The 27,340-nt window shown below is 36.1% G+C and overlaps 1 protein-coding gene across 4 annotated transcripts in view; it reads left to right on the forward strand.

Moving 5' to 3' along the window:
- Positions 1-27,340, forward strand: part of TTC7B (tetratricopeptide repeat domain 7B) — a 138,612-nt gene that overhangs the window by 59,521 nt on the left and 51,751 nt on the right. For all 4 annotated transcript variants that reach the window (XM_062638456.1, XM_062638472.1, XM_062638463.1 and 1 more), the window contains 7 exons: positions 1,309-1,392; positions 2,454-2,558; positions 3,905-4,022; positions 4,213-4,270; positions 6,107-6,179; positions 7,478-7,638; positions 23,675-23,791. In XM_062638456.1, the coding sequence (XP_062494440.1) occupies positions 1,309-1,392; positions 2,454-2,558; positions 3,905-4,022; positions 4,213-4,270; positions 6,107-6,179; positions 7,478-7,638; positions 23,675-23,791 (716 nt within the window). The remainder of the gene's footprint in view (positions 1-1,308; positions 1,393-2,453; positions 2,559-3,904; positions 4,023-4,212; positions 4,271-6,106; positions 6,180-7,477; positions 7,639-23,674; positions 23,792-27,340) is intronic.

Raw genomic sequence — 27,340 nt, forward strand, 5'->3', positions numbered from 1 at the left:
AGAAATTTTCCTAGATATTCATCTTTCAACTAACTTCAAACATATTGTTTTCAGGAGGATACCGTAGCCCTAATCAACAAAATTCAGTGATGTATTCAACATTACGTGTTCATATAGTGATTTGTGATTATTTAAAAGGCAGTATCAAGAGTAGCATTTCTGCCTTTCAGGAGAGGGATTGTGTTGTATGTGTTTTCAGTTAGTTAAGACAGTTGCCATTATCCTGAACATTATCTTAACTTGCAGTTTTCCAGGGCACCGTTGCTCGTTATGTATTCTCTTGATTTCTTGTTGGAGCCTGTTGCTTCTTGAAATCTTGTTACTTGGTTCAGAAGAACCTAGTTTATGAGGTGTTCATGTTGTTGTGTAGGTCACATACACATATATGCGCCGTTAATCCCTTAACCCCGCACATGTTGGTCACCGATTTTTTGATCTAATGGAGAAAAAAATCATGCAACTTGTCATATTTCGTACTGAAAGGACAGGGTGCTGGGCCATCTAGCCTAGGTCATACTTTACCAAGAAAGGTTGAAGCAGGTGATACCTAAGGTCGCCTCCAGCCTGGTATTCCATGATACTAGAAATGAAGCCAAATAAATAAAACTTGAAGTCAAAGAAAATTAATAGTAAATTGATCATTAGTATGTTGAAACTCAAGCCTTTTAAAATAATCTACAATTGTGTTTCTACAATTACAAAGTTATAAAACCCTAAAGTATTAACTTCTCCAATTTCTTTATTTTCTGCCACTTAGAATTGGCAATTAATTTTTAATTAAGCATATAAAATAAGATGATTATTTTTGTAATTGTGAACAAGTACCTCTCCAATGCTCATGCATATGCTTATGAATATGTAAAAATGGGAGAAGAAAGTATGATTAGGTAGCCTAAAAATTTATAAACATGTTTTGACTTTAAGTATCAGTTTTCCATGCACCACTTGTTTGTGTGAATCTCTGAGATTATACAGTTGCTGTAGGTCAGAGTTTTGGAAGAAGTGCTGAAAGTATTTGATGGTACATTCAACTTACCTTCAGTAAGCTGATATTTATTATTCCTTCTTTCTGAATAGGACAGTAGCAGCAAGAGTATTTAGTCAAACATAATAAATTAGGAATCAGTTTTCAATTCTTTTTTTTTCATATAGAACTTAGCAGCTTTTTTCAGATAGTTTATTTGAGTTATTTAAATTTGGATTTATGTATATTTTAGGTGTAAGTATGTCAGAAAAATTTTATGTTAGTGTATCTTACTAGAAATTGAAAAATATTCCCTTAAATAACAATCTTCCTTTCAAAATTAGTGTTTAGAAAGAGCCATGAAGTTTGCGTTTGAAGAGTTCCATCTGTGGTACCAATTTGCATTGTCCTTGATGGCAGCAGGAAAAGTAAGTCTTAATTTTTGGATGTAATTCTTCTGTTGATGGCTTTTGATAACAACATTTGGCACTTCCATAATTTCATCTGGAGGTTTTTTTTAAATAATCATAATCCTTAAATGAGCTAAGTAGACTGTAGTCCTGCCTAGTGGTTTACAAAGAATGTTGTTATTTCAATAGTTTCTAACTTGGGAAGACTGAAAGGTGATGGCAAGAACTATCTTTCTGAAAAGCTTAAGCTAAACTAATTGAATTTTAATAGTGAGTTATACCAGTTGGTATTATCCAGTAACAACTTATTTAAGTGATGTTTTGATGAATGAATTTTATGCCTAGGTACAAATTATTGCTGATTCATGGTAGTCTTGCTTTTTTTCTTTTCTGACTGTTCTTTTTTATTTATTTTTATTTTATATAACCTAGGAACATATGCAAATTTATATTTTCAGTTCTTTTTGCTTTTCCCTGTCATGTTATGGAAAATAAATCACTTTTATTGTGTAATGTAAATAATACTAATTTTCTAAAAATCATTCTTGGCATAATTTGCTTATCTTCAGTATGGGAAAAACCAATTTGTATTTTATTTAGAAATTATTTTTAGACTTATATTGGTTTTGAAGAGACTTGATTCTTCTTCCCATTCTCTGTTTACTTTCTAAACCATGATTGGATTGAAGAAAATGAATTTTAAAAAGAGGAGCAGTGCCAGTCTGTTATGCACTCTTATATCAGAGTTATCCCTAAGATTCTGTCCTGCTCCTGCTCATTCATTTCAATTATTGTGAGCGTACAGGCCTATCAGACTTTTTAAATGCATCTCAAAACTATTTTCTGAATCACGTACCATTGGAATGACATTCTGGACAGATGTTTCACTGGGGACACTTAATGAGAGTTCATTGGGGTTAAATAACAACAGCAGTGACTGAAGTCTTGTGTTTCTCTTGCATGAGGAATTGTGAAAACATGTCAACCAAATGGGAAAAATAAATGATGGAAATAGGAATCTTCTGCTTGTGAAACTTATTTATGCTTTTAGTAATTTCAATAGAATATGTTTTTAACAGTCTGCTCGAGCTGTTAAAGTCTTGAAGGAATGTATTCGTTTGAAACCAGATGATGCAACTATTCCACTCCTTGCTGCAAAGCTATGTATGGGATCTCTGCACTGGGTAAGTTTGGTAATTCTCTGTCTTTTCAGTAAGAGCTGTGCTAAAATGCAACAAAATCTTGGTTTAGGGATGTAGCAAATAATTTTGCTCAGTGACTGCATACAGTTGGTCATCTCTTAAAAATACAGCACAGATACGTATATGCACATGTGTATCCCTGTTTGAATGGCTCATTTAAAATATTTGAGAGCAATAGTTATGTTTGTCAAGGTAGCATATCTTGATAGTGATCTATGACATAGGAAAAATGTACTAGAAATTAAAACTGGCATACAGAGATTAAAAATGCAGCTTAGACTTGTGTTTTCTCTGCAAGAGAAAACTTTTTTTTGGAAGATAATGAGACAAATCTCTTATGTTCAGGAGACTTCTCGAGATACCATGTTTGCGGGCAGCTGGGATTTAGGAATTCCTAGTAGGGACAGTGTCTTTTTAAAAAGGGTTACTTGTATTTTAGATAACCTTGAAGTTGGTGCATCTGTACAAAAAACATTAAGGTGATCAAACATTATCATGTGGTTTTCAAGATATGTGTATTTTTTAGAAGAATTAGTATATTTTAAAAAGGAGGAAAAGAGGAAGGAAATGTCAAAATCACAAATTGAGAAAATAGTGCTGTAGCAGAAACATGACTTGTTGAGGCTGACAGAAATACAGTCTTAATAATTAACACAGATCCTTTGTCTGTAAACTGTTCTCTATGGATTGACTCTGTATGGAGAAGCCTATTGTGCTTAGCCTTTACACTTACTGGAATGGATCCAAATGTTGGTTGATTATTCTTTTTTTCTTTCTACGTTGTTAAATAGTGTGCTAACATGGTTGTGCAGTTAAACCTTAATTTTTTTACATGCTTGTCTATTTATGACTTTGTATACATTCAGCAATACCGTATGTGATGTGGAATTCTGGGTGGCTATACATTGTATTTTCAGGGTCGGAGCCTTAGTTTTTGTGACTGGTTTTCCTACAGAAATAATTTATGGGGCAATAACTTGATTTGTGAAATACAGAAAATGCTAAATGGCATGTATGGACCAGGAACACTTTTTTTATTAAAAAAAAAAAAAGAGGGGGCAAAACCACAGTAACTTTAGAATGATCTGTGTGTTACATGCCACAGTTTCTCTCAACCATAGGAATGGGTGCTTCAGCTTAAAATCTGTGTTCTTTACCCAGTATTTGTAGGAAAACTTAGTCTAATGTAAAACAAAGTAGTCCTTAAAAGCAGTCATGGCTGAGATTTCAACATACTCAGTATGCATAATACACATGCTGTGTGTTCTCATTATAATGTAAGATTTAGCTAGTTTTAGACTTACATGGGTGTTTTATAATATTTTCAGTTGGAAGAAGCTGAAAGATTTGCCAAAACAGTTGTTGATCTTGGGGACAAAACATCAGAGTTCAAAGCAAAAGGCTACTTGGCACTGGGATTGACTTACAGTCTCCAGGCTACTGATGGTAAGATAAGAACAAACATTCATATTTGGAAATCCTCACGTTGCCTAAAAAAAGGATACCTAGCAGAATGCTAGACTCAAAATTGAAGCTTCTGTGTGCAACCACTGTCTCAGTCAATGTATTAAAACTTCTTCAATGAGCATGTGGAATGAAATCTCTTCATCTTGCTGATTAAATATATCCTTTTTAGCATCTTTGCGAGGGATGCAAGAGGTCTTGCAGAGAAAGGCACTTCTTGCATTTCAGAGGTGAGTGAGTGTTAATCTTTTCATTTCATTCTGCTACATGTAGTAAAAAGCTTTTATTATATGTTACAAAGAGGGACTCGCAAAAGATTGTGTAATAAGGGTTTCACCTCCAGGAGTACAGAAAGTATTTCTTTAGCATTTACTTCTCATTTTCTGTCAGAAATATCTAAATAAATTTCTAAAGATTTCCACGGTGTTGCTCTCTAGTATAAAATATTTGCTCAAAGAAATATTCTGATCTAGAAGGGAAAAAAGTATGATCATAGAATCATAGAATCATTAGGGTTGGAAAGGACCTTAAGATCATCTAGTTCCAACTTACCTGCCGTGGGCAGGGACATCTTACACTAAATCATATCACCCAAGGCCTCATCCAGCCTGGTCTTGAACACTGCCAGGGATGGAGCATTCACAACCTCCCTGGGCAACCTATTTCAGTGCCTCACCACCCTAACAGGAAAGAATTTCCTTCTTATACCCAATCTAAACTTCCCCTGTTTGAGTTTCAACCCATTACCCCTTGTCCTACCACTACAGTCCCTAATGAAGAGTTCCTCCCCAGCATCCTTATAGGCCCCCTTCAGATACTGGAAGGCTGCTATGAGGTCTCCACACAGCCTTCTCTTCTCCAGGCTGAACAGCCCCAACTTCCTCAGCCTGTCTTCACATGGGAGGTGCTCCAGTCCCCTGATCATCCTTGTGGCCCTCCTCTGGAATTGTTCCAACAGTTCCATGTCCTTTTTATGTTGAGGACACCAGAACTGCACACAGTACTCCAGGTGAGGTCTCACAAGAGCAGAGTAGAGGGGCAGGATCACCTCCTTCGACCTGAAAGATTTCAAGTCATAGTTCACTGTAATAGTGTTTCTAGAAGAGTTGATAGCTGATCAGATTGTAAAGCGGGCTTTTGCAATTATCTCTGTAGAGCCAGAGCAATTAATTGAGGCCCTGCTGCTGTGCATGTGGGGCAAAATGCAAGTAGTAAAGTAGTAAGCTAGGGGGAAAGAAATAAATCTCTCTGGGGAGTTAACAGCATAGGCAGTGACAGTGCAAATGCCCCATTTTCCAAGTGTCTTACACGGAAGTAGTGCTATTGGGGATGACAGTAGTTCAGTGTCAAGGCTTCAACTCTGCAAATGAAATAACAATAAACAGGTGAATGAGAACATCTCTACCCTAATTGCAGAAGAAACAAATCTTGATGGCAAACCTGGCAGAAGTGCTGCAACACCTAAATATGTCTCTTTTTATGTTTATACACCCTTGAAAACCCTACTTCATTGAGATGTGCCTAAATGCTTCAGGGAAATGGTTTTATGCGTCAATGTTAATACAAAGTCTCAGATTTGGGTTTGTGATTTTGTATCTGAGGGGATTATCATTGCTACATTGTAACCTGCTCTACTAACTTATTCTCAAAGCAGCACAGTCAAGAAGTAACTGGCTTCCTAGACTGAAAGTGAATGAGCAAAACTCTTATCTACTTTGTGGCTACTCTTCCTCTTGAGTTTTGTGCTTCACAGCCATCCTGGTCAGGGCCCCTGCAATTGCTTGGGTACTTCTTGTATTGGTCATTCTTTATATTGCTAAATTTTTATAGTGAAATTGCATAATTAATTTATATTTAAAATTACTCTTTAATGGCCCAAAGTGCTGCTTTTAAATCAGGCATGATTGACGAAAGTCACTGGAGTGAACAGCACTTACATCAAAATATGAGCATACGTGTAATGAAGAAATCTGAATGTGAATACATGAATATATGCATTTGTGTGTATGTCTAACCAGTATTAACAGGGGAAAAAATCTGTTTTGTTTTGTTTCTTTGTTTTCAAGGGCTCACAGTTTGTCCCCAACAGATCATCTGGCAGCATTTTACTTGGCACTGCAGCTTGCCATATCCAGACAGGTTAGTTGTGGTTTAAAACTGTAGCCTCACACTATCATATGAAGATCAGAATGTGTATCTGTTGATGGATATAGATGAAGATGTCAATTAAAAACAAACAAACAAGCAAACATAATTTTTCCTCATGCATATATTAAAAAAAAAAGAAGACCCAAAATACCCTCTCTGACGACCTTGAGTTCTGCCACAGTGTTCCAGCTCTAGGATCAGATATAAGACATAAGACATTAAATTTCTTTGTTTCAGCATTTATGTTGCTGGATGAAGAGGGGAAAAAAAAAAAAAATCCATTTTTACCCTGTTTCTAGCTATTATGTGTAATCTCTGCTAAGACAGGTTATCTGGAGAGTAGGACTAGAATCTAGTCTTTAATGATCTTGGCAGATCTCCGATCTCCATTACCTGCTAAGATCTATGTCTTTTCTGAACCCTTGTAGAAGGTTTGGTTATTGTGAACAAAATTCCAAATTTTTTTTTTTTTTTTAAGAAAACTGGAAAAACATTTTAAAGCTGTAAAAGAGATCAGAGCTCAGTCCAGCTTAAACAGCTGTTATGTTTAAAGGATTTAGAATTCTGCCATATATCACATGTATTTGGGTAATGTGGAGCTGCTTTGTGTATATCATGGTAAGTCTTTTCCTGTGTCATGTTTATTTTAGGAAGTAGTTTTGAGCACAGTAGTTTCCATACTCTAGGTGACTACTTTTCATTGCTAAGGAGTAGCAGAGATATTGGGCTATGTCACAGAGTGGAATGGATTGTCACTTTAATACCAGAAAATATTTTTTAGTGGCAGGCTATGACTGTACTTCTCGATTTCAAAATTCTCATCTTGCTTAATTAAATGTGCTGTTCTTAACAATTCGTGTACTTATTTTGAGCAAAAACACATTCAGCTGAGGAGATTGCAGAATTCCACTTGAAGAAAAGCTACTGTTGCTGTCTAGCTGTACATTTTAGTTAAAAGTACTACAATTAAAGTATTTTCAAATCATACAGAAATACAACCAATACCTGAAAAAGCATAGTAAGTGAATATTTTTAAAGAGGTAAAGGGAACTGTTGTGTTAAAACTTGTATCTTTTTTTCAAGGGTCAATGTATTATCTAATTGTTTCTGTTCACTGTAAGGCATGAGGTCCATTTCAAAATTCTGAGTTGTGTTTTCCAGGAGTTGATAGAATCTGCATGGTATTGAGATGAATATTTTGAAAATTGTATGGACATGAACTCAAGTAATAGGCAATAATTGTGGTGTGCTTTTTTTTCTGCCCCCCCCCCCCCTTTTTTTTTAATCAGATACCAGAAGCTTTGGGTTATGTTCGTCAGGCTCTGCAGCTACAAGGAGATGATGCCAACTCTCTTCATCTTCTTGCGCTCTTGCTATCAGCCCAGAAACACTATCATGATGCTTTGAATATCATTGATATGGCCTTGAGTGAATATCCAGAAAATTTTATGTGAGTGAATGTTGTGTTTGCCTTCTACGCTTTCTCTCATATTTATTTTTCTTAGATTCTTATTCATTTCAACAGGGGATGGATTTGAGGATTACTCTGTTCTTGTTGTTTTGTTGTTTTGTTTCTTTTTCCTCAACAGTTTTCTTCCCTGCTCATTTTAATAGAAGTCTGGTTTTTATTAAAGCCTTGTTAAATAGTGATTTAGGATTTGATTTTGGAAGGGAGGCTAAGGTTTTTTTCTACAGATTCTTTGTTTAGATTATTTCTCCCTGTTTTGTGCTTTAGAGTAATGTCTGTCTTTTGGTTTTATGAAGTATTCTAAGAAGGAAAAAGAAGACTTTCCTATTAGCTAGGATAGATTTATCATCCTACAGATAACTCTATGCATGTTGTATGGAATTTATTCTGTAAAATGCTTCATAACAGAGAGTCTCCTCTTTTGCCTGTATCTGCATGTGTCAACCAGTCATCTGAAGTTGGCTGATGGATAACTAAACAATTGAACAGAGAACAACGTTTGGTAGATGTTCTTTTAAGAAAGAAATCATGTTCTTAAGAAAGAAATCATTCTTTGTATTTATTCTTTGTGTTGAGTATATACATTTAGATTTTTTTACTTTTTTAAGGTTTTTTATAATTATTTATTTTCTTATGAAACTCTATTCTTATGATAACCTAATGAGCTGCTTTATATTGAAATGTCTCAGGGACAGCTTCCGTTAACTTCCAGTGTTCCATTCTGATGCTTTCCCAACAGTCACTAATGTTGTAATCCATAGTATTACAAGTATCCTAAATGCTCATTTAGACAATTTTCGAAGTATTGCGATCTTAACTTTTAGATGACCGGCCTGTATCAAAAATTATTACTGTATCAACATACCAGAAAAAGATGATTTCTTTAAGAATTACTAGTTTGAAAATAGAGATTATAGTCCCTTTACCTTACTGTTTCTTAACATTTCATGCCTCTTTTTGGCTGTCTATATAAAGTACTGTTGCCTTTTTTCCTCACTTATCTGACCGGGACCAATGTTGATATTGTCTCTTCTCAGAACTTCTGTGGCTCACAGACAGTTCTGTGCAACTGCTTTTGTTGTGAAACCTTTGCTGTTTCTCACTTCCTAGTTTATCCATGCCTGTATAACTTGTCTCTGTTCTTGTTAAGTTTAGACACATGCTTCGCAATTTCAGAACTACCTAGCAGTTCCTCTGCCAAACCTGTCTGTGCTTTCCTCAGGTCTGAGAGACCTGTCAGTAAGTCATGGTTTCGGGGGCAATTGCAGTATCAGCTGCCTAATCTTATACCCTGTTATTGTTAAATAAGTTCGAAACCCCATGATCTATCATCTTCTGTCTGTTCCTGTTCCATCTTCTGCCACTTAGTGGCAATGTAAATGACAAAGAAGCTGCTTTATCTCTCAGAATAATAATAGACTAGAAGTATTTCTGAAACTGTTCCCCCTATTGTACTAAAAGACTGTAGGATCATTTAGTAAAATGTTTAAAATTACTTTTGTGAGCATTCAGAAAATATTTTTGGGTTTTTAAAATATGGCTCAGGGCCTTTTCATACTTGTTTATGATTGCATCTTGTGTTTAAAAGTTTGCGTGAGTTGTTTTAAAAAGTACTCATCTTTCGATTAATGTATAAAATCTGTCTATTAATGTATGTGTGTATATTAATCATATGAGTCATAATAGTGGTTCTAAATTGTTAGTCCTGTTGTATAATACAAACACTATGGTGATACAGTGTGCTGTGTTACAACCTGCTGGTACGGATAAGGAAATTTGAGAGGAATATCTTGGCAGTAGGAATTGCCATCAGATGTGGCAACAATTGCTGAAGAATCCAAGGTGAAACATATCTATATATCTCAAGACAGTCTTTTAGTCTTGTTTTTAGAGTTGTCAAGTTACTTCTAGCTCCCAGAGAAGTCAAGGATATGACTGAGATTTCTTGTATTCTTCTTGTATTCTTCTGCAATTGATACTGACAGCTAGACACAAGCATCTGGTCAATAAGATAAATTTGGATTGATTTCTTCATGTAACTGGGTTATTTTTGCAAAGATTTATCAGTAAAACCTTGAGTTTTACTGATTACAAGATAGTAAAATCTTGTACAATCTTGTAAATTCTGGTGCTCTTGAAATGGTTGGTGGTATGTATGTGCATATATATGAAAATACAAAACACAGGTGCTTAGTGTAATGTTGATTACATTTTCTTATTCTGCAACTTGTGTAAACAGTACAGTCTCAGAGTGCCTCCTAGCCAACTGGGAAAAGATCCTCTTGTGTTCCTCTAAGGCTTGCTAATTTTTAGATATTTTGAAACACTCAATTATTTGCCTATGGTACATTACTGTCTTTTGTAAACCAAATATCTTTATCTTTCAGTTATGTTGCAATCCCAGTAAGCTAAATAGTACAAGAGTTTTCCTGGTATTCTCTGTATTTCCATTAGAATCCATTACCTCAGCCTTATGCAAAATGATACTTTGGTGGCTATGCAGCATAATAAATCTGTATACTTGAAAAATATTAAAGTAAAACATAGGGCTCGTGATTTGTGTTATTTCTTATTTCTTTTATTACTATTCTTATCCATATAATTCTCTATGCTACTATTTTATTACTGCACTGAGTGCTGTCCTTTCCTATTCACAGCTGTATGTTCTTTCTGGTTTGCTTTTCTTTGAAAAGAACCTAATTTTTCTGAAGTTTATAACACTACATCTCTGTAAAATGCCAAAGGCTGCAAGGAAGTAATAGAATACACTGTGAGTCATGCTGAGAGGTGGATACTTTCCAGCACTCTTCTATTGTAATCGATTAGTAAATACGAGGTCTGTCAGTTTTTAACATTTGAAAATCTGATGCACTCCTGGAATTCATATTCAGCATTTGATGCATACAGCAAGCATACCTTCCTATCTTAAATTAGTATAAACCTTCCTGTGCTATAAAGGTAGAAACTTGCTGAAGAAATAAGGCCAATCAGATAATGATTTTGTCCTAAGCACCTCTAGGTCAGTATATAGAAAGAAATTCCTCAGAGCCAAAGAATTCTGTCCCATCATTATCTAAAGGAGTGGAAGCAATGATCAAACATCACATTGTGCTGTTAGCAGCAAGGTACAGCTTTTTCTTTGAACAGAGTTGATTGTTCTTCCTTTGTTTGTTACATTGGCATCATAAATAAGCAATCTGCTCTGAGACCTTAAGGGATATTGGAGAAACTATGGGTGAAAATATAAGAAACCTCTAAAAGGGAAGTAGATATGTACTAATGTTTTCCAGAAATAATCAAAATGCAAGGTATTTGCTTAATATCTATAGCACTATTGGTTCAAATCTTTTGTAAGGTTCAAATTCTAGGTTGTAACTGCTTTACTTATAAACCAATTAGCTGTGTTTTTCAGAGCAATATAAGCAATCTGCTGTTAAATGCTAGCTAACCCATGAAGCCTCCTGAAATCTGAGGGTGCTTTGATCCAGAAAAGAAAAAGTCTCAAGAAAAAAGATTAGTTAACTGATTAATACTACCAAAAAGATTGTGACTACCCTGCTTTGGTGAGATGGGTGGGAGTAAGGTGCCAGCACCAAAACATATGAATAATTAATCTCAATCAGGTCCTATTGCATTTTAATTCCTCTAAAATTACACTGTTTTGCCCCACCTTTCATGAGACAATTTATCCCTGTAGTAGAAATGTGAAGTTCAGTTCTTCTCCAGCATGACAGGATTTGAAGCCACAGATAATGCAGCTCAGAATCCTAACCCTCAAATTATGTGAGAGACTGGATAAGATGATCCATTTCTCCACTTGAAACAGAGCTATGGACATGCTGCCCTGAATGCGAGGAGAATAGGCAAGAAGGAGGCACAATATATACTAAATTACTAGAGTACTTAATTGTGAGTTGCTTGGGTTTTCCTTGAGTTTTATTTATTCTAATCCATTGATTGCCTCCTTTGAAAGTATAAGCAGTCCCAGAGGTGTGCATTACAGTCTGAAGGTGTGTTCAAGATGATGCAAGGTAATGAATGGTGTTTGTGTTGCATTGGTTTGTATTGAGCTTGTGCAATAAATATAATACAGTTATGTGTGCAATTACCTGAGGAGCCTTATTTACAAACTCCTTTCCATGACTCATTCCTGTCTTATATTCTTGTTACAGGAATCTGTATTTTAGTGGTCCTTTGAATAATAAGAAATCTTGAAACAACACTTCTGTTTCTGCCTCATGGTTAGTCAGAAGTAGATTCTCAGTCAAGGGAGATTTTTTTTCTTTAATGAAATACTTGTGATATTGCTTTCTTAATCTTAGCTGTTTTGGGGTTCCCTCATTATTTCAAATGCTGGGAGAGTTAAAGATGAGTATAGTGCCTGAAATTAGTGTAATTAGGCAGAATAAATAACATATTAATTCCTAATTTTATGCTGAAAATTCAACTGCAATGGATAGCAGCTGACAAGCTTTTAAAGCAGCAGAATTAGGAAACAGCAGATGGGTTATTTGAGGAGTGCAAGTGTGTTATTTTAATGTTAAAAAAAGGAAAGACATATGGTAACAGGTTTGAAGACAACTGAAGACTAAGTTCACAGTTTAAACATTTACATTTGTTGAAGTGTGATGGAAATTTTTTTCTTCCAAGAATATTTCACAGAAGCATCAGACCAATATGTCATTCCTCTGAAAACTATTAAATCCTTTCCTTCCTGACCCTCAAAGGCTCTTTTGAGCTACAGTAGATTTCCCAGAATCGCAGAAGCTTTTAACATCCCTCTCAGTTCATTGATTAATAAACTTGTTTCCTTCTGGGAGTTGTCTGGGTAGGCATAACAGAAGAGCTGGTTGGTGCACGCAATGTATGATGATACATACACTGATGTTCTGTGAGATGGGGGTGGATTTATCAGTTACAGGGAATAGACTAAGCTATTCTATTATCCCTAGGCCTGTTTTAGTTGCGCTACAGTGTGTGGTGCTGGTTAAACTTGCACTTTTCTACTTTGTTCCCTGATAGAGTACTGGGAATTACTTGAGGAAAGGAAAGTAATATGTGATTGGACAAGAAGTAGTGATCTGCTAAGCTTGTCAAAATTATGTCTTTCAGGTTGGTGTATACATTCTTCTCAACATTTGACAATATGCTTTTTCAAATCTATTCCATTTTGATCCTGTCTATCTTGGGAATTAAATGAATTTGTTCTCAGGAATGATTTTTATGTAAGTCAGGAAAGACAGTGTAAGTTGCTTGTGCTTTTTCTTTTCATGATATGCTTATCCTTTCCCCCTGCCCCCCTTTTGTTGTTGTTATATGCTTTTACTGAATGGTCCATTAAAAAAGGCATTGTTGTTAGGTAGATACTACTTTATGTAACAAATTGGTACTTGGCTTCAGGGTCTTATCCTTAAATTATTTTCCTAGGCTGTAGATTCTTTTAAACTTAATTGAAAGAGTCCCAGTTAAACTCTACTGTAAAACAAATTCTGCAAAAACTGACAGGACTGACTGCTGCTTTTCCTTGCAAAGAAGCAACGTTATTGCTTTGCGAACAAATATATGGGGTAAACAAAAATAAATCAAAGGGTGCGGTGGGGTCCATCCAGTGCACACCAGGGATACCTATTCATAGTTTCCACAAAATTGTATTATTTTGCGGCTTTACGGCTGCTTTTGTTTCATCTTTGCTGGAGAGTCTGGCATCAAATATCAATCGGAAATGCCTATTTTTACTTCATTTATGTTACTATATATAGATGTCTATGTATATAACTAATATTTGCACTATAAAAATCTGTCACTTTTCCTGGATCCTTTGGAACAGGTTTCACATCTTTTGGGTACCTTTAATGATTGTTTGAGAAACAGCTAATTTTTTTAATTAAGTTTTTTAATTAAAGACTCTTTTAATTAATTTCTTTTTCTGGAGTTTTTTTAAAAAAAAAGATTTAGTTGCTTGGCCTCCTGTTGCCTGTGTTGGGCATCCAGTGAGTCTGTCAATTGGATTTCCTGAAGGAAACGGATTGGTAGAAGTAGCTGGGAAAAAAAAAAGTGGACCTTGCTGATGGTTGTGTTTGATAACCTCTTCTCATTAATTGTGTCTTGTTGGCTTGCGAATACAGCTTGGATAATTGAGTCATTCCTGACTGTTGACACTTTGAATAAAAATGAGAAGCAGATATGATTAATTAGGAAAGAGGAAACTGGCTTCAGGATAAGGCAGAAATTGATTGCGTAGCAGTGTCACAGAAATTTAAAAGAAGTCACTGGGAAACAAAATTAATTTGTTCAGTCATGCAAGAAGTTATTTCAAGGAACTTAAAATTACAGGTTTTCATGTTTTGTAGTGAATGGGTTATATACATACATATATTTTTCCTTGGATACTCAAAATGGACTGTATGAGAGCTCGCTTTGCAATTGCAGCAGACACTTCTATGAATTTCTTTCTGTACTTTGATTGTCATGGTGATAGAGGCAATGCACCTAAAATCACTGAATGTGTAAGTAAATCCTTTACAAAATTATATGTGTTTCATAGTCTGCCTAGTTTCTTGTCATCCCCCTTGCAGCTTGAATTTTTACAGTCAGGTCATTTTGTGCTTTGAGGATCATGCAGATGTTTTGGAGGTGACTAGTGTGAAGCCATAAGCTTTCTACAGCAAGCATTAAAGGAACAGCTTTAATGGACAGTCAGAACTGGATGCTCAGATTAATAATTTGAAGCCAAGGGGATCCATTTTTAACCTCCCTGACCTATGCATTAGAAGTTGCTAAATTTACTTTAGCTTTTGTATTAATACCGGTTTAGCTAAAGCATACCTTCCATAAGACATTACTCTTGGTAAGAACACATAAACTGGAAAAACTGTTGCAGGGTGTTGTAGCTTGTTTCAGTATTTCAGTTGCAGTCATAGAATCATAGAATAGTTAGGGCTGGAAAGGACCCCAAGATCATCCAGCTCCAACCCCCCTGCCTTGGGCAGGGACACCTCTCACTAAACCATGTTACCCAAGCCTCTGTCCAACATGGCCTTGAACACTGCCAGGGATGGAGCATTCACAACTTCCTTGGGCAACCCATTTCAGTGCCTCACCATCCTTACAGTAAAGAACTTCTTCCTTATATCCAATCTAAACTTCCCCTGTTTGAGTTTCAACCCATTACCCCTTGTCCTACCACTACAGTCCCTAATGAAGAGTTCCTCCCCAGCATCCTTATAGGCCCCCTTCAGATACTGGAAGGCTGCTATGAGGTCTCCACACAGCCTTCTCTTCTCCAGGCTGAACAGCCCCAACTTCCTCAGCCTGTCTTCACATGGGAGGTGCTCCAGTCCCCTGATCATCCTTGTGGCCCTCCTCTGGACTTGTTCCAACAGTTCCATGTCCTTTTTATGTTGAGCACACCAGAACTGTACACAATGCTCTAAGTGAGGTCTCACAAGAGCAGAGTAGAGAGCAGTATTTATACTGCATTTTTGATCTTAATTTCAATTTATCCCATATTTGTGTCCAGCCATTGTTTTTTAAATATTTCTTTACTAAGCACACTGTAATACTGGGGACTTCATACTCTGATGGTAGCTTCCATAATCAGGTCGTCTTCAAATGTCCTTTCTGATGAGAACATCACCATACTTGCTTAAAGTAGGGCACATTCTCTGACCTTTCAGTTATCTGTTGCACTATAGAACTATAGCCTGTTTTCATGATGTGTAAACAAAATTAAATAAAAAATAATAATAAAAAAAGAGGAAAAAAAAAAAAACCCTGCACAAAATATTTCAGTATTACTTATCATTGCTTTATACAGAGAATCATCTGCATCATGTCTGTCAGAAAGGATTGTGTTAATTATTTTGAGCGTATTTGCTTCATTGGGCTTATATTCAGCTACCTGTTTGCTGACATTCTTATTTGCTTCTTCGTCAGTTATTTCTATGATTCATTTCCACATTAGAGTGTAAAGACTGTATTTGTTCCTATAACTATATACTGTGTTTTTAAAAAGAAATCCAGCTTGAAAGCTAATAAGCCGTGCTTCTGAACAAATTGTTTGGAAATGTTCCTACTGGGCTGTTACAAGGATCTTTTCATTAGGAAAGTATATTATGCATAGGTTAGAGTCCTGTTGGATTCAAGAGGATTTCCCAAGGGAAGGGTCTTAAGGTGGTCTGCGCTACCTCCTTTTAAAAGAAGCTGCAAACTTGCATACAGTAAACTTGTCAAATTCTGGACTGTGAATGACGTAAATGCTGGGAACTCTAGGATTTTGTCTTAATTTTAATCTTTTTCTTCTAAACTATTTATTTTTGAGTAATTACAAGGCTGTCAGTAGGGCAGTCATGTAATGTACAGTGTGTACTAAGAGAAACTGAATTTGCTAAGATTTGGCTTCCTCCTACTTCCTCATTTCTTTTATGTTTCTTGTAACAGTCATTGGAAGTTTTTCCTGTATATGTAATTGTTGAGTGCAAGAAGTGAGTTGCTAATGCTCTATTTAGGTAAGGTGAACAGATTGAGATTCTTTTAAATCATCAATATTAAGTAATATTTGTTCCGACTTTATTTTATGCATTCCGTGTACTGCTTTCCCACTTTAATTACTCTGTGGGGTCTGCCAGTTAACCTGATTTAATTTACCCAGCAATTGATGCTATGACAATTTGTTACAGAAAGGAGATGCAACTGTATGAAGTATACATGTGAATGTAAGTTTTACATCAAGACCATTATTTTTTTCCCTTAAAAGCAGATTATATGAAAAGAAGCCTACGTTGTCTGTTAAAAGATTCTTTTCAGACTTTAATCTCTTTCTATCTGTAGTGTTACATTCTGTGTCACCCTTTCTGTGATTTTTTTTTCCTTTTTTTTTTATATACAGGGTCATTGCAAAGCTGGTTACTCTAGCGTTTCACAAGTCCTGTGTTTAGACTTGGTGAGGTTTTTTGTGATTCTTTCTTCTTAAGTGTAGTGCCTAGGTTTAAAAGCAGAAAACTTCTTTTGAATTTTCCAAATATTCCAGGATTTAAAGTTGTGGAATATACAAATGGGCACTTTAATATGAAACCAAAATGAAATATTATATAACTCTACACAGAGCTGGCTTTTGTTGTCTTTTATGTTCTAATAAGTAAAAGGTTATCTATCAGAGTTGAATATATATAACGTTTATTCTTATATTTAAGCTTCATGTAGTTGTCGAGGAGGCCAAGCTATTGTTCGATACTTTCTGCAAGGCTTGGTTATTGCTTATTCCCATATTTATGGGACTTCCAGTATATTTATTACTCTCCTACTGTTTTTTAATAGTTGATTATCATGTAAAAATATTGTTAGCTGAAGTTTGAAATGCAAACTGTTAAATTGCTCAAAAATGTCCTCTAAAAACTGAGGAAGTTTACTCAAAGTAGGTTAAACATAGTTGCATTTTTAATTCTTTGTTGTAAACTACTGGATTTGATGCCTCCTTTTAAATTTTAGCTTCTTCAAGTGGAATAGCTGTTTGCTACTGTGAAGGGTGTGTTACACTGAAGCACTAATACTTTTTAAAGCACATACCTTCAGTTTTATGCACAGCTTTACCTTATGTTCTTCAAGCTGTAAACAGTGGAAATAATTTAAATAATAAGAAAATATTAATGTCGTTTACTCCCAATCATAACTGAAAATAGAGCATTCTTTGAAGCTGGGATCAGAATATATATATAGACCCTTCAGAAGTCTAGTGGAGTTAAAAGTTCGCAGGAGATTTCTTATTCAGAGGGACTTTATGGAGATTCCTCATCACCACTGTGTTGTGATACTGCTAGAAGGTAGATCTGGTGGAGAATGGTACATAGCATGTTATATTGCCAGATTTGAAGAAAGAATTGGGGAATGAAAGGCGGGTGTCTTCCACAAAGTAGTGTGTGGACCAGATATCCAGCTATGGCTGATCCAAGCTGGCATTCTCATATGGTGCACAGCAGCATGCAAAAATTGCTTACTTGACCCCAAATGCAAAGCAGTCAGTTAAAAAATTTCACCTAAGGTGAGCAATGACTGAAGTTCATTGAAAGAGCTAAGAGTTCTCAGTAGTGTTCACTAATAGTGATATTTGTCTCATAGCAGACCTTGGTCTTCACTGCTTCGAATTTTTGCTTCATTCTACCAAACAGAAGTTTATTTAATAAACTAGTATTGGACAAATTCATTTCTGTTGATGTTGTGACATTAGAGTTTTGCTGTGGAAGGGAACTGGTGGTTGTAGCATTGTCACAGAAGTGACACTTCACTCATAAGAGAGACGTAGCAGTATATTTGCTGATACAAATAAAACAATTTAACTGAGTTTGATAGTAAATGAGACAGTGACTTAACAAAATTCTATGGTAAGGTATACTTGCTTATTTACTGCAGAGGACAGGATCAGACGAACTGTCAGGGAGACCTTCTGGTTGAAGTCATGAGGTTCTGTAAGGAATCCCTTGCTTTCTAAACTCCTCAGAAGGTGTGGCTGGATATTGACTTAGTCCAGACTTGTTCAGTAGTTTATTTATAATGGATTATATGTATGCAGTCAGTCCTTTCTATAACGTAGCTATGTTTTCAAAGTTTAACATGCTGTAAATCACTTACTATCTGTTATGGTAAGGATTCTCTCAACCTCAAGGAGTAACCTTGAGAGGTGTCCCTACTCAAGGGGACATCCTGGTGTGCAGCCCACTGCCATGCAGGAGAATGTAATGGGCCCTGGGCTGTCCACTATTTATGGAGTAAGATGATTGACTTACAGTTGTGTTTGCATACCAGCCATACTTTTGGTTTGTGACATGCTCAACTAGCCCTTAGCTGTTGAGCAAGATTTATGGCCTTTAAGCCAGATGCAGCCATCAGGACCACCACTGGTGGCTGTTGCTCAAGCAGAAAAGGTGGCAGGGAGAGCACACCATCACAAGCATCTGGGGGTTTTATTTCAAAAAGTGAAACAGGCTGGCTGAAAATAAGATCTCCAGTTTTATTTTGAAGATTCACAAATTCTAACCCTGCTACAAATTACACTAGTTGGCTGATAGGGAAAGCTTCAGATCATGATTTAATGGGTTAGTTTGTACTGATTAGGAAATAGAGCACTGGCAAGAACCTAGGAAGTCACAAGTCTCCCTTATTACAGCTGTCCTATCTGTAATACTTTTCATGAACTTACCAGCTGTATCTTAGGAACAGTTAGACTGCAGAAGAGGTAGAGCAAATCACCTATCCAAAACAAGCTGTGAGGAAGCAGTCTTTTCTACAGCTTCATTTATAATCTTAAAATCTAATTTCTACCTTTAATGTTTTAATAGTCTGTATGGCCTTTATATGTACTCTGTTTTTGTGGAAACATTATCGTCTAGATAAATTGTTCTTTTCCCTTCATGGTGCTTGTCTCATCTGTATTTATAGATAGAATTTTTACCTCTTCTTGGCTGCAGTCTTCAGTCACCCTTGCAGCCTTTTTCTGCAGCTGCTCCAATTTGAAATTTCTCATGTGTGTGTTTCTAACTGTTACAACAAAAATTGTGTATAATGTTCCAGATGTGGTCTCACTGGCATATTGTACAATGGTGTTGTCTCTTTCTCTTTCTGCTGCAGTGAATACATTCCAGAATTGCATCTGCACTCTTCACAGCTGTCTTACCTTGATGAATCTGGCTTTTAGCAGCTCTGGTTTAGAGTAACTCTTACAAAGGTTGTTTGTAACATCTCTTTATTAAACTTGAACTATAACCCATTTTTTCCATTAACAGTGTTATCTGGTACTCCTTTCACTTTTTTGTATGCAATTCTTGTATTATTTTTTGTATGTTAAGATTTTTTTTTTTTGCATGTTATTAAGATATATTCATCTCTGCCTTTCCTCTTAAAAAAAAATAGTGAAATAGTTGCTATTTGTCAGTCATTACAGAAGTGATATTTTCTTTTAAATTTTTACTTTAGAAAGGACAATCTTCTGTGTCACTTTTTGTAATTCTGAGAAGTGGATTATCTTTGACAGCATGAACTCTAATCATTGTGAAAGTGTTCCTATTTTCCATTTATCATTGTTTTCATATCTGAGAAAACAGATAAGGACTTTGGTGGAGGTTTGAGGTTCATTCCTTACTATCCTTAATCTTCATCTCATCTCTGTCTAGTATACACTGAGCAGCAGATCTTTAAACATTTTAGCGTCTTTGTGTTAAATGCTAGGCTTCTGCTGTATCTCAGATGCCTTTGCTACCCTCTGTTTCCAGATTATGTGGCTGTAGGCCACTGAAATTCAAAGACCTAGTTATAAACCCATTGGGGATTTTTCAGTCTATTTAAATAAAAATCCAGCAATACATGGATTGAGTTACAAGCAGCTGTTTTATAATGTCCTCATTAGTTAGTGAGAACAGTCTTGAAGTAATGGAGTAATTTGCTGCTTCAGTAGCTATTTCAAAAATTTATTAGCTCCAAGAATCACTAGACTTTCCACTTAAGAATTTGATTTGTGTCTGGGTAATTAGTCTCCTAAAATGATACAATACACTTTATTTTTATCTAATGTTAAAGATCTGCATCCATTATCAAACACTGATTCTGTAACAAATGCCCCACTATTACAATGTCTATAAGAGAACCTGTTTTATCTGATTCCCTTTCCCAAAGGATCTGACACAAACAGATTTCTGTTCTTGTTATTTCTTAAATTTATTCCAGTTAGACATGTTGCTGGTACACATTGTTCTACTCTTCATTTCTATTTTGAATATTGTCTGTTCCTCAATACTTGCATGCTTAGTCATGGGTGCTGTCCTGTTATGCTGTGGTTAGCCTGTCATGTTTTTTTCTGTGCTGTGTGCCAGTAATTTAAACCTGTGAATGACAAAAACAGATAATTCATGATACTTACAAAATGTACAGCTTCATTTTCATCATCCTCTTTTATCCTTTCTGCAACATTTTTAATAGTGTATTAAAAATGAGTAATAGTGTATTAATTTAATAGTGTATTAAAAATGAGTATGAAAATGCCCCTGTAAAGTTTAAAAGTCTCTGTATCCATAGTCCAGATTGTATTCCAGAGGAGTTGTTTCCACAGATGCTTAATGCTGGCCATTCAGAAAATGCTTTTTCAGATGATCTGCCTCATGGTTTCTAAACCTCTCCTGATAATACTTGTCCCTAAGCTGCTTATTTATCTAGATAGCTATCAACCTGTACCTCCAGCCATAGTTCAGGGGAAATCAGAAGAAAGAAGCTAATTTGGGAGACCTGCTTGTCGCACGGTGTTCCTTCTGCCCATTGTCTTCTTCCTTTTTCATCCCTTCCTTCTCTCATTTCTGAAGTAAACGTTTAGTTAGCAGGTTTTCATTTTGTGAATGGACATCCCATCTCAGTTTTCTGAAGTGTCTTAGTTATTTTGTGATTTATGATAAAAATAATTCTTGGATCCAGGCAAACTGCTCCATGTGGCTTTATAAATGCAACCTTTTCTGTTCAAAAGTTTATTGTTTAATGTTGATAATCGTACACCAGTGTACTTTTTGCCCATTAGATACAATTGCTCAGCCTTTCTTTATTAGAATTAGAAATATTCTTCAATCACACTTTATTGTTTATTTTTTGAGGAAACATGCAACCATCCAGTCCCCTTGACTGCTGTAATGCATATCAAATGGGGGTGATGTTTCATGTGTACCAAGTGCATCCAAAAGCATCAAATTATGATGTGTTGCTTTAATTCTTCCAAGTATATTTGTCTTCTGCTATCTTGCCCTTTAATCCTGCACTAGCAGTCCAGGTTTCTACATTTTTGTTGCACAGGGTCCTGCTAATTCATACACGTGTTTAAGTCATTTCATAATAATCAAATCCCATCCCTTTGTATCTTCCACTTAATAATAGCTCTCGCATCCTGAATTTTAGTGATTTACTGACCATGTGCCTTCTCTCTGCTACAAGATTCCAGAAAGTCTTAAATGCTTAAAGTTTGTTAACGTAAATTCAGTTGATCTGTAAGCTGTGCATAATAAAGTATATATTATGATTATCTTCTTCCTAGAATAATTTGTAAATTCAGTGCTTCTGAATGTATTATGTTCCATAACTTTTGTAGTGCTTTATGACCACAAATTTCAAAAGATTCAACTTCTATAGGCTCTTCAAACTGTAGAAAGTACTGTCTTCTTTTTACATACAGAGAAACAGGAAAGGGATTGTATGAGGTAGATTCCTGTGATTTTGGATGTGGGTTTTGATGCCTAGGTCTTGTTGTTTGGGCAGTGTGTGTGTGTGTGTGTGTGTGTGTGTGTGTGTGTGTGTGTTAAGGGTAGAATAGATATAATAGCAGAGGAGGATGAGATTTGTTGAGTTTCCTTCTCTCTTAAGTAAAATTGTGGACAGATCTGGACATTTTTACTTACAGCGATATAGTCACAGTTAAACATGTAGAGAAGATTGCTCTGACAAATGAAATATAAATTGTCTATTGATAGGAGGAAAGCTAAACTAGTGTAACTGATTATTCTGTTCTACATTCCTACATCATGTCAGGTGAGACTCCTTATTTTCTTAAACTAACTTAGCAACCTGCCTTTCATTTCCTCCTCAGATCCACATTATACAATTAGTGTGATTCATTTTTCAACTTACATGCTGGGTAGTTTCTGCAAAGGATTTTAAGTGCAACACTAAAGCTTTAGCTACTGTAACTTGATGAGGCATTTGATGTCATTTCTTCTTGAGAAAACCCTCTGGCAGTTTTCAGTTACTATTTGCAGCCTCAAAGTTTGTATTTGGGATAGGAAAGTACTGAGCTTTCACACATGCCCACCCTCTACACCCTTCTCAGTATTCCCACACAAACCATATGACCAATCATACAATTTTTTCACTTAGTATGATTAAGGTTGTACTGGAATAAAATGTAAAATACACCTGGTTTAAAAACAGAAAGTAGGCTAACAGTTTTATGTACATACTCTCCTCCTGCTTTGCGCTCCTTAATCATGCAATTTACTAAAAATGCTTTTAAATTATTATTTTTCTAGCATGTTGTTTGTTCCCAGATGCTGTGGGTCCTATAAATGTTCATTTCAATTGACTAACTCCTTTATTGTCACACTGCATTTATATTCTTTAATTATTCAGGAAGGCGTCTAAGTTAATCTCTATGAAGAACCTTCTACTGATACATGGAATGTAAGAGGAATATGCAGCAATCATCTTAGGAGGTTATGCACTTGTCTTGCTGCCATTAGAAACATCAACTTTGGAATCAGAATTAATTTATAGTGGCTTTCAGGAAACATGTTTGATTCCATTATGAATAGTTTACTGCATATTTGATGAATGATGTGCTTTCTTGAGGTCGCCACTTGTAAATGTTGAAAATATTCAAAATTCAAGTCAAATGTTAATTTTAGTACTGCTAATTGAAACATATTGTAGAGTGTATCTGCATTTTCTTCTTGACCTTACCAATGCTGAGTACCTCCCATGAATCTATCTGTTCTACTGTTACCATTTTCAGTATAGCCTTTTCCAGCACAAGTTGATATTGTAGGGAAGTAATCTGCATCAGTACTGAGTTTTCTTCTGTGAGTTATATGTTATAAAAGTGTCATCTGAAGCAGTTAATGGAAAATAATTTCCTTTTTTATTAAAGTAGTAAAGATTTTCTTTAGTGAAGGTGTCTCTTTTCCCTTTGATGTATGAAGTACTGGTTTTAGTGGTCCTGCTGATTTCACTAAGCTATATTATCTTGCTTTAAAAAAATGTAAAATATCCTGTCAACTGTTGTTTCTGTCTGGTTGAATAGGCCATCTTGGACAAAGCACAGGTACTTTGATGATGTTAGGTATTTGACCTTATTGTAATTACTTTGTGAAACAATTATTTAAATTAACACTGTATTTGAAGTTGTTTTCTCCAGCTTGGTGTGCTGTTGGCTATCTTTAAAAGTGTTTTGCTTGAATTGGAATATCTTTTCTTTCTCTTTTAATTTCCTTTCCGTTTTCACCAGATTACTGTTTACAAAAGTCAAATTGGAGTCTCTGTGCAGAGGCCCAGATGAAGCACTCCTTACCTGCAAACATATGCTCCAGATTTGGAAATCGTGCTACAATCTCACTAACCCAAGGTAAGATGCTGTAGAATTTTAGGTTGCTCAGTGCCTTCCTCAGTAGCCTTTCAGGGCAATATAAGGTCAGTACTCTTGGTTTTATTTGGTCTGGTATTTCGTATGAACAAACTAATCCTCTGGGAATCTGGAGACTGAAGTGTGAAGATACCTGTTGATAGACATGCAGAAACTACCCAGAGTTCTGTGAAGTAGGGTGCACCAAAAGCTAATAAACTCTGCAGCGATGAGGACTGATTATGGGATGGGGACTCAATGTGCTGGTATTTTCTTGGGGTATTTTCCACAGTATGGATTATAAAGCCTTTTATATTGGCTAGTGGAAAGATTGCCATAGTGGAAATTTAGTTCAAGGACTTAAAAAAAAATAAAAATGTGGGAGGATTAGGTATTAATTAAGACTATAGAAACATCAGAGGTCACATGGATAAATATGATGTGCTTGCAGAGCCAGCATGGCCCTTTTCTGAAGGGATGTCTTGCTTATGAACCTGTGTAAGTTCTTCAAAGGCATTAAGAATTATTTAGACAAGTTGTTGTTGTCCTGTTTGGGTTTCCAAAATGCTTCTGTGAAGATCCTTTGCCATCTATATATATATATAAGCTGTGAAATAAACAGGGAGGCCACTTTGCAGAAATCTATGCTGGTAGTATTCAACATGTTTATCAAGTACCTGGAGAAGAGAACAAGCAGAATTTCCTATTGTTTGGTTGTTTGAAGGGTTGACAGTTTCTGGAGGAGAGATGCTGCAGCAGAAGAGATTTGTTCCAGATGGGATCAGATACCTGTATAGCAGTATAATGAACATTATCTGTTCAGCTTTTGCTCTTACTTTGATCTGAGTTACATAAACACATGCATCTTTTTAAGAAGATGAGGGAGGTGGCCATAGAGAGAAAATTGCTTCTCTCGTTAGCAAGCGAGTGAGTAGTTCAGAGCAGGAGTGTGTGGAAGAAAAAGCCTAGGAAGAGACCTGCATGAGCCACAGTGCACTGAGATTCTCACACTGGGCTGTGGAGCAGGGAGCAGAACGCAGGGGTTATAGAAAGCAAGTACATCAACAATTAGAAAGATTTGAGCTGAATTATTTTCAACTCAAAATCACTGAACTAGCAGCGGGAGAGAACTTATCTTCAAATTTAGTGGGTGGTGTTTTATTTTAGTTGGCTGGTTGTATGTGTGAGGATGGGGGTTTAAGAGTTGCTGTCAGCATGCTACGATGTGCAGAATAGTTACCATTTACATGTAAGCTTAATTTGAGTGAGGCTTTGCATGTATTCCAGCACAGCTTTTCACCTTCCATCTCTGCTGTTACGTCCTCTACACAGTTCAGGGCTCTAATCATGGCTTGTCGTTACTTTTCTGTTGTTGTTCCTGTGGTAACAGTTACTGTACTGTGTTAATACACGTTAAGTTATGCTTCCCTCGGACATCAGCAGTGAAAATTTACTCTGGCTATGTCAGCTTCAAACAGCAGTGTTTGCAAGCTCTCAATTCACTTTCTTCTTCAAAAACATGTAACTGGAAAAGTTAACAAGGACTACTTTGCATCTGATAGTTTTTACTGCTTTTTTTTTTTTCTTTTATCTTGACATCTAAAGTTTTTCCTGAAGTTCTGGTTAATGGTACAAATTAAAATCAAATTGAAATGGAACGGACAGGAGATATGGATAGGTGCCGTTATGAAAGGAGACAGATTTTTTGAATCACATATTCAGAATTATGTCGGATAGTGCATGTAGCCTTTCTTTGGATGATCCATGCAAAATTTAAGGGCTGAATACCAGTCAGATCTGTCTGACTGGTATAACAATTATCACTGTCCTGGGTTTAGCAGTAGCAGTCATTTTTTCTCCTTCTTAGTAGCTGGTGCAGCGCTGTGGTTTTGACTTTCAGCCTGGGAACAGCGCTGATAACACCGATGTTTTTAGTTACTGCTCAGATGTTTAGTCGGACCAAGGACTTTGTGAGCCTCATGCTCTGCCAGGGAGGAGGGGAAGCCAGGAGGAAGCAGAGACAGGACACCTGACCCAAACTGACCAAAGAGGTATTCCATACCACAGCACATCATGCCCAGGATGTAACTGGGACTTACCCGGAAGGGCACTCACTGCTTGGCCGGGCTCGTTTCAGCGGGTGGTATTGTATTCTCTTCCCTTGTTATTTCCTTTTATCATTATTATTATTGTGGTAGCAGTAGTGATTTGTGTTACACCTTAGTTACTTGGCTGTTCTTACCTCAACCTGTGGGAGTTACATTCTTTCCATTCTCCTCCCTATCCCCCTGGGGGAGGGGGGGAGAAAAGGCTGGGGGGGGAGGGGGAGTGGACTGCATGGCTAATTTGACGACAGGGTTTAAACAATGACAATCACTCGGACCTGAAATGTGACTGGGAAGTTCTATTCACCCAACTGCACTCCAGATGAAGTGAAGAATGATGATGCAGGCTTATTATGAAAACTTAAATTTCCCAGCCTCTGTAATTTTAACACACTTTTTGTTGTTAATTTTTTTTAAAAGCAGCGTTTGAAGATCCAGTCTCCCACTGGAAATAATTGAAGATTTTTTTTAATACATCTCTGTGCCAATAATAAAAGGTCTTTTAATAATTTGAACCCCTTATAGAATGTTGGATTTTTTTTTTCAAAGGTTTAGGTATCTTTTATGCTTATTTGAATCATCTTCTTCTATTCTGATTTAGACTGAAAACTAATTTTGATGTTTCATTTTCCTAATCAGATAAGAACTTTTTTTGATAAGCAGTGTTTTATGTTAAATATTTCTTCCTGCAATTAATCAGATTTTGTGGAGTAAATTTGAGTTCAGTGTCCTCAATAATTTAATAATGAAAATAAATTATGTATTACTAGATATACCACATAAAGTAAGGGCTAAGTGCAACACTGTGCCTTAGTTTTGTTCAGCTGATTTAGAACAATTTCTTTTTGTCTTTCATTGCCACACAAATGTTTTGCTCATGAGGCAGTTAAAGTGAATTTAAAACTTACATTGTGGTACAAGGCTTGGAAGGTTTAAATGTTCATCTTTAGCTTGCTGCTTGAAGTTCATCAGAAAATAGTTCAATTCTTTTCCAGTTCTTAGTTTGTATTAGGAAAACAGAGCAAACCACAGTGCCAGTGCTGTGCTTAGATATTTATGCTAAGTCTGGCCCTCCTTGTCAGCAGCTTTTGGCATGTCGTTCCTTGTGGATTGAGGAAGTAATTAACACAGCGGTTACCAGAAAATATGCAGCAACTGATGTAACAACTATAGCTGATAGTGTGTGTCCCAGAATGTTCCCTTGTGTTTCCTGTGGATTTCTGTAATAGTATCATTTTGTAAAGAAATCATTTATGCAAGAACGTTAGGATAATGCAAAATTTTATTTATACCATTTTAGTAACAGCTGTACAATGAGAGGAGATTATTTCTTGAAGTGTGCAACTATGAAGAGTTGCTGAAAGGCTTCTTGCCTTCTCAGTTCAAATTTGGAAAGCAGAGATTGTAAAATTAGGGCAAATGGAAAGAGTCACTGAATTCCAGTCTT

The sequence above is a fragment of the Pezoporus occidentalis genome, unplaced genomic scaffold, assembly GCF_034315485.1.
Source record: "Pezoporus occidentalis ecotype Australia unplaced genomic scaffold, CSIRO_AGI_Poc_V1 ctg115, whole genome shotgun sequence".
Taxonomy (NCBI): domain Eukaryota; kingdom Metazoa; phylum Chordata; class Aves; order Psittaciformes; family Psittacidae; genus Pezoporus; species Pezoporus occidentalis.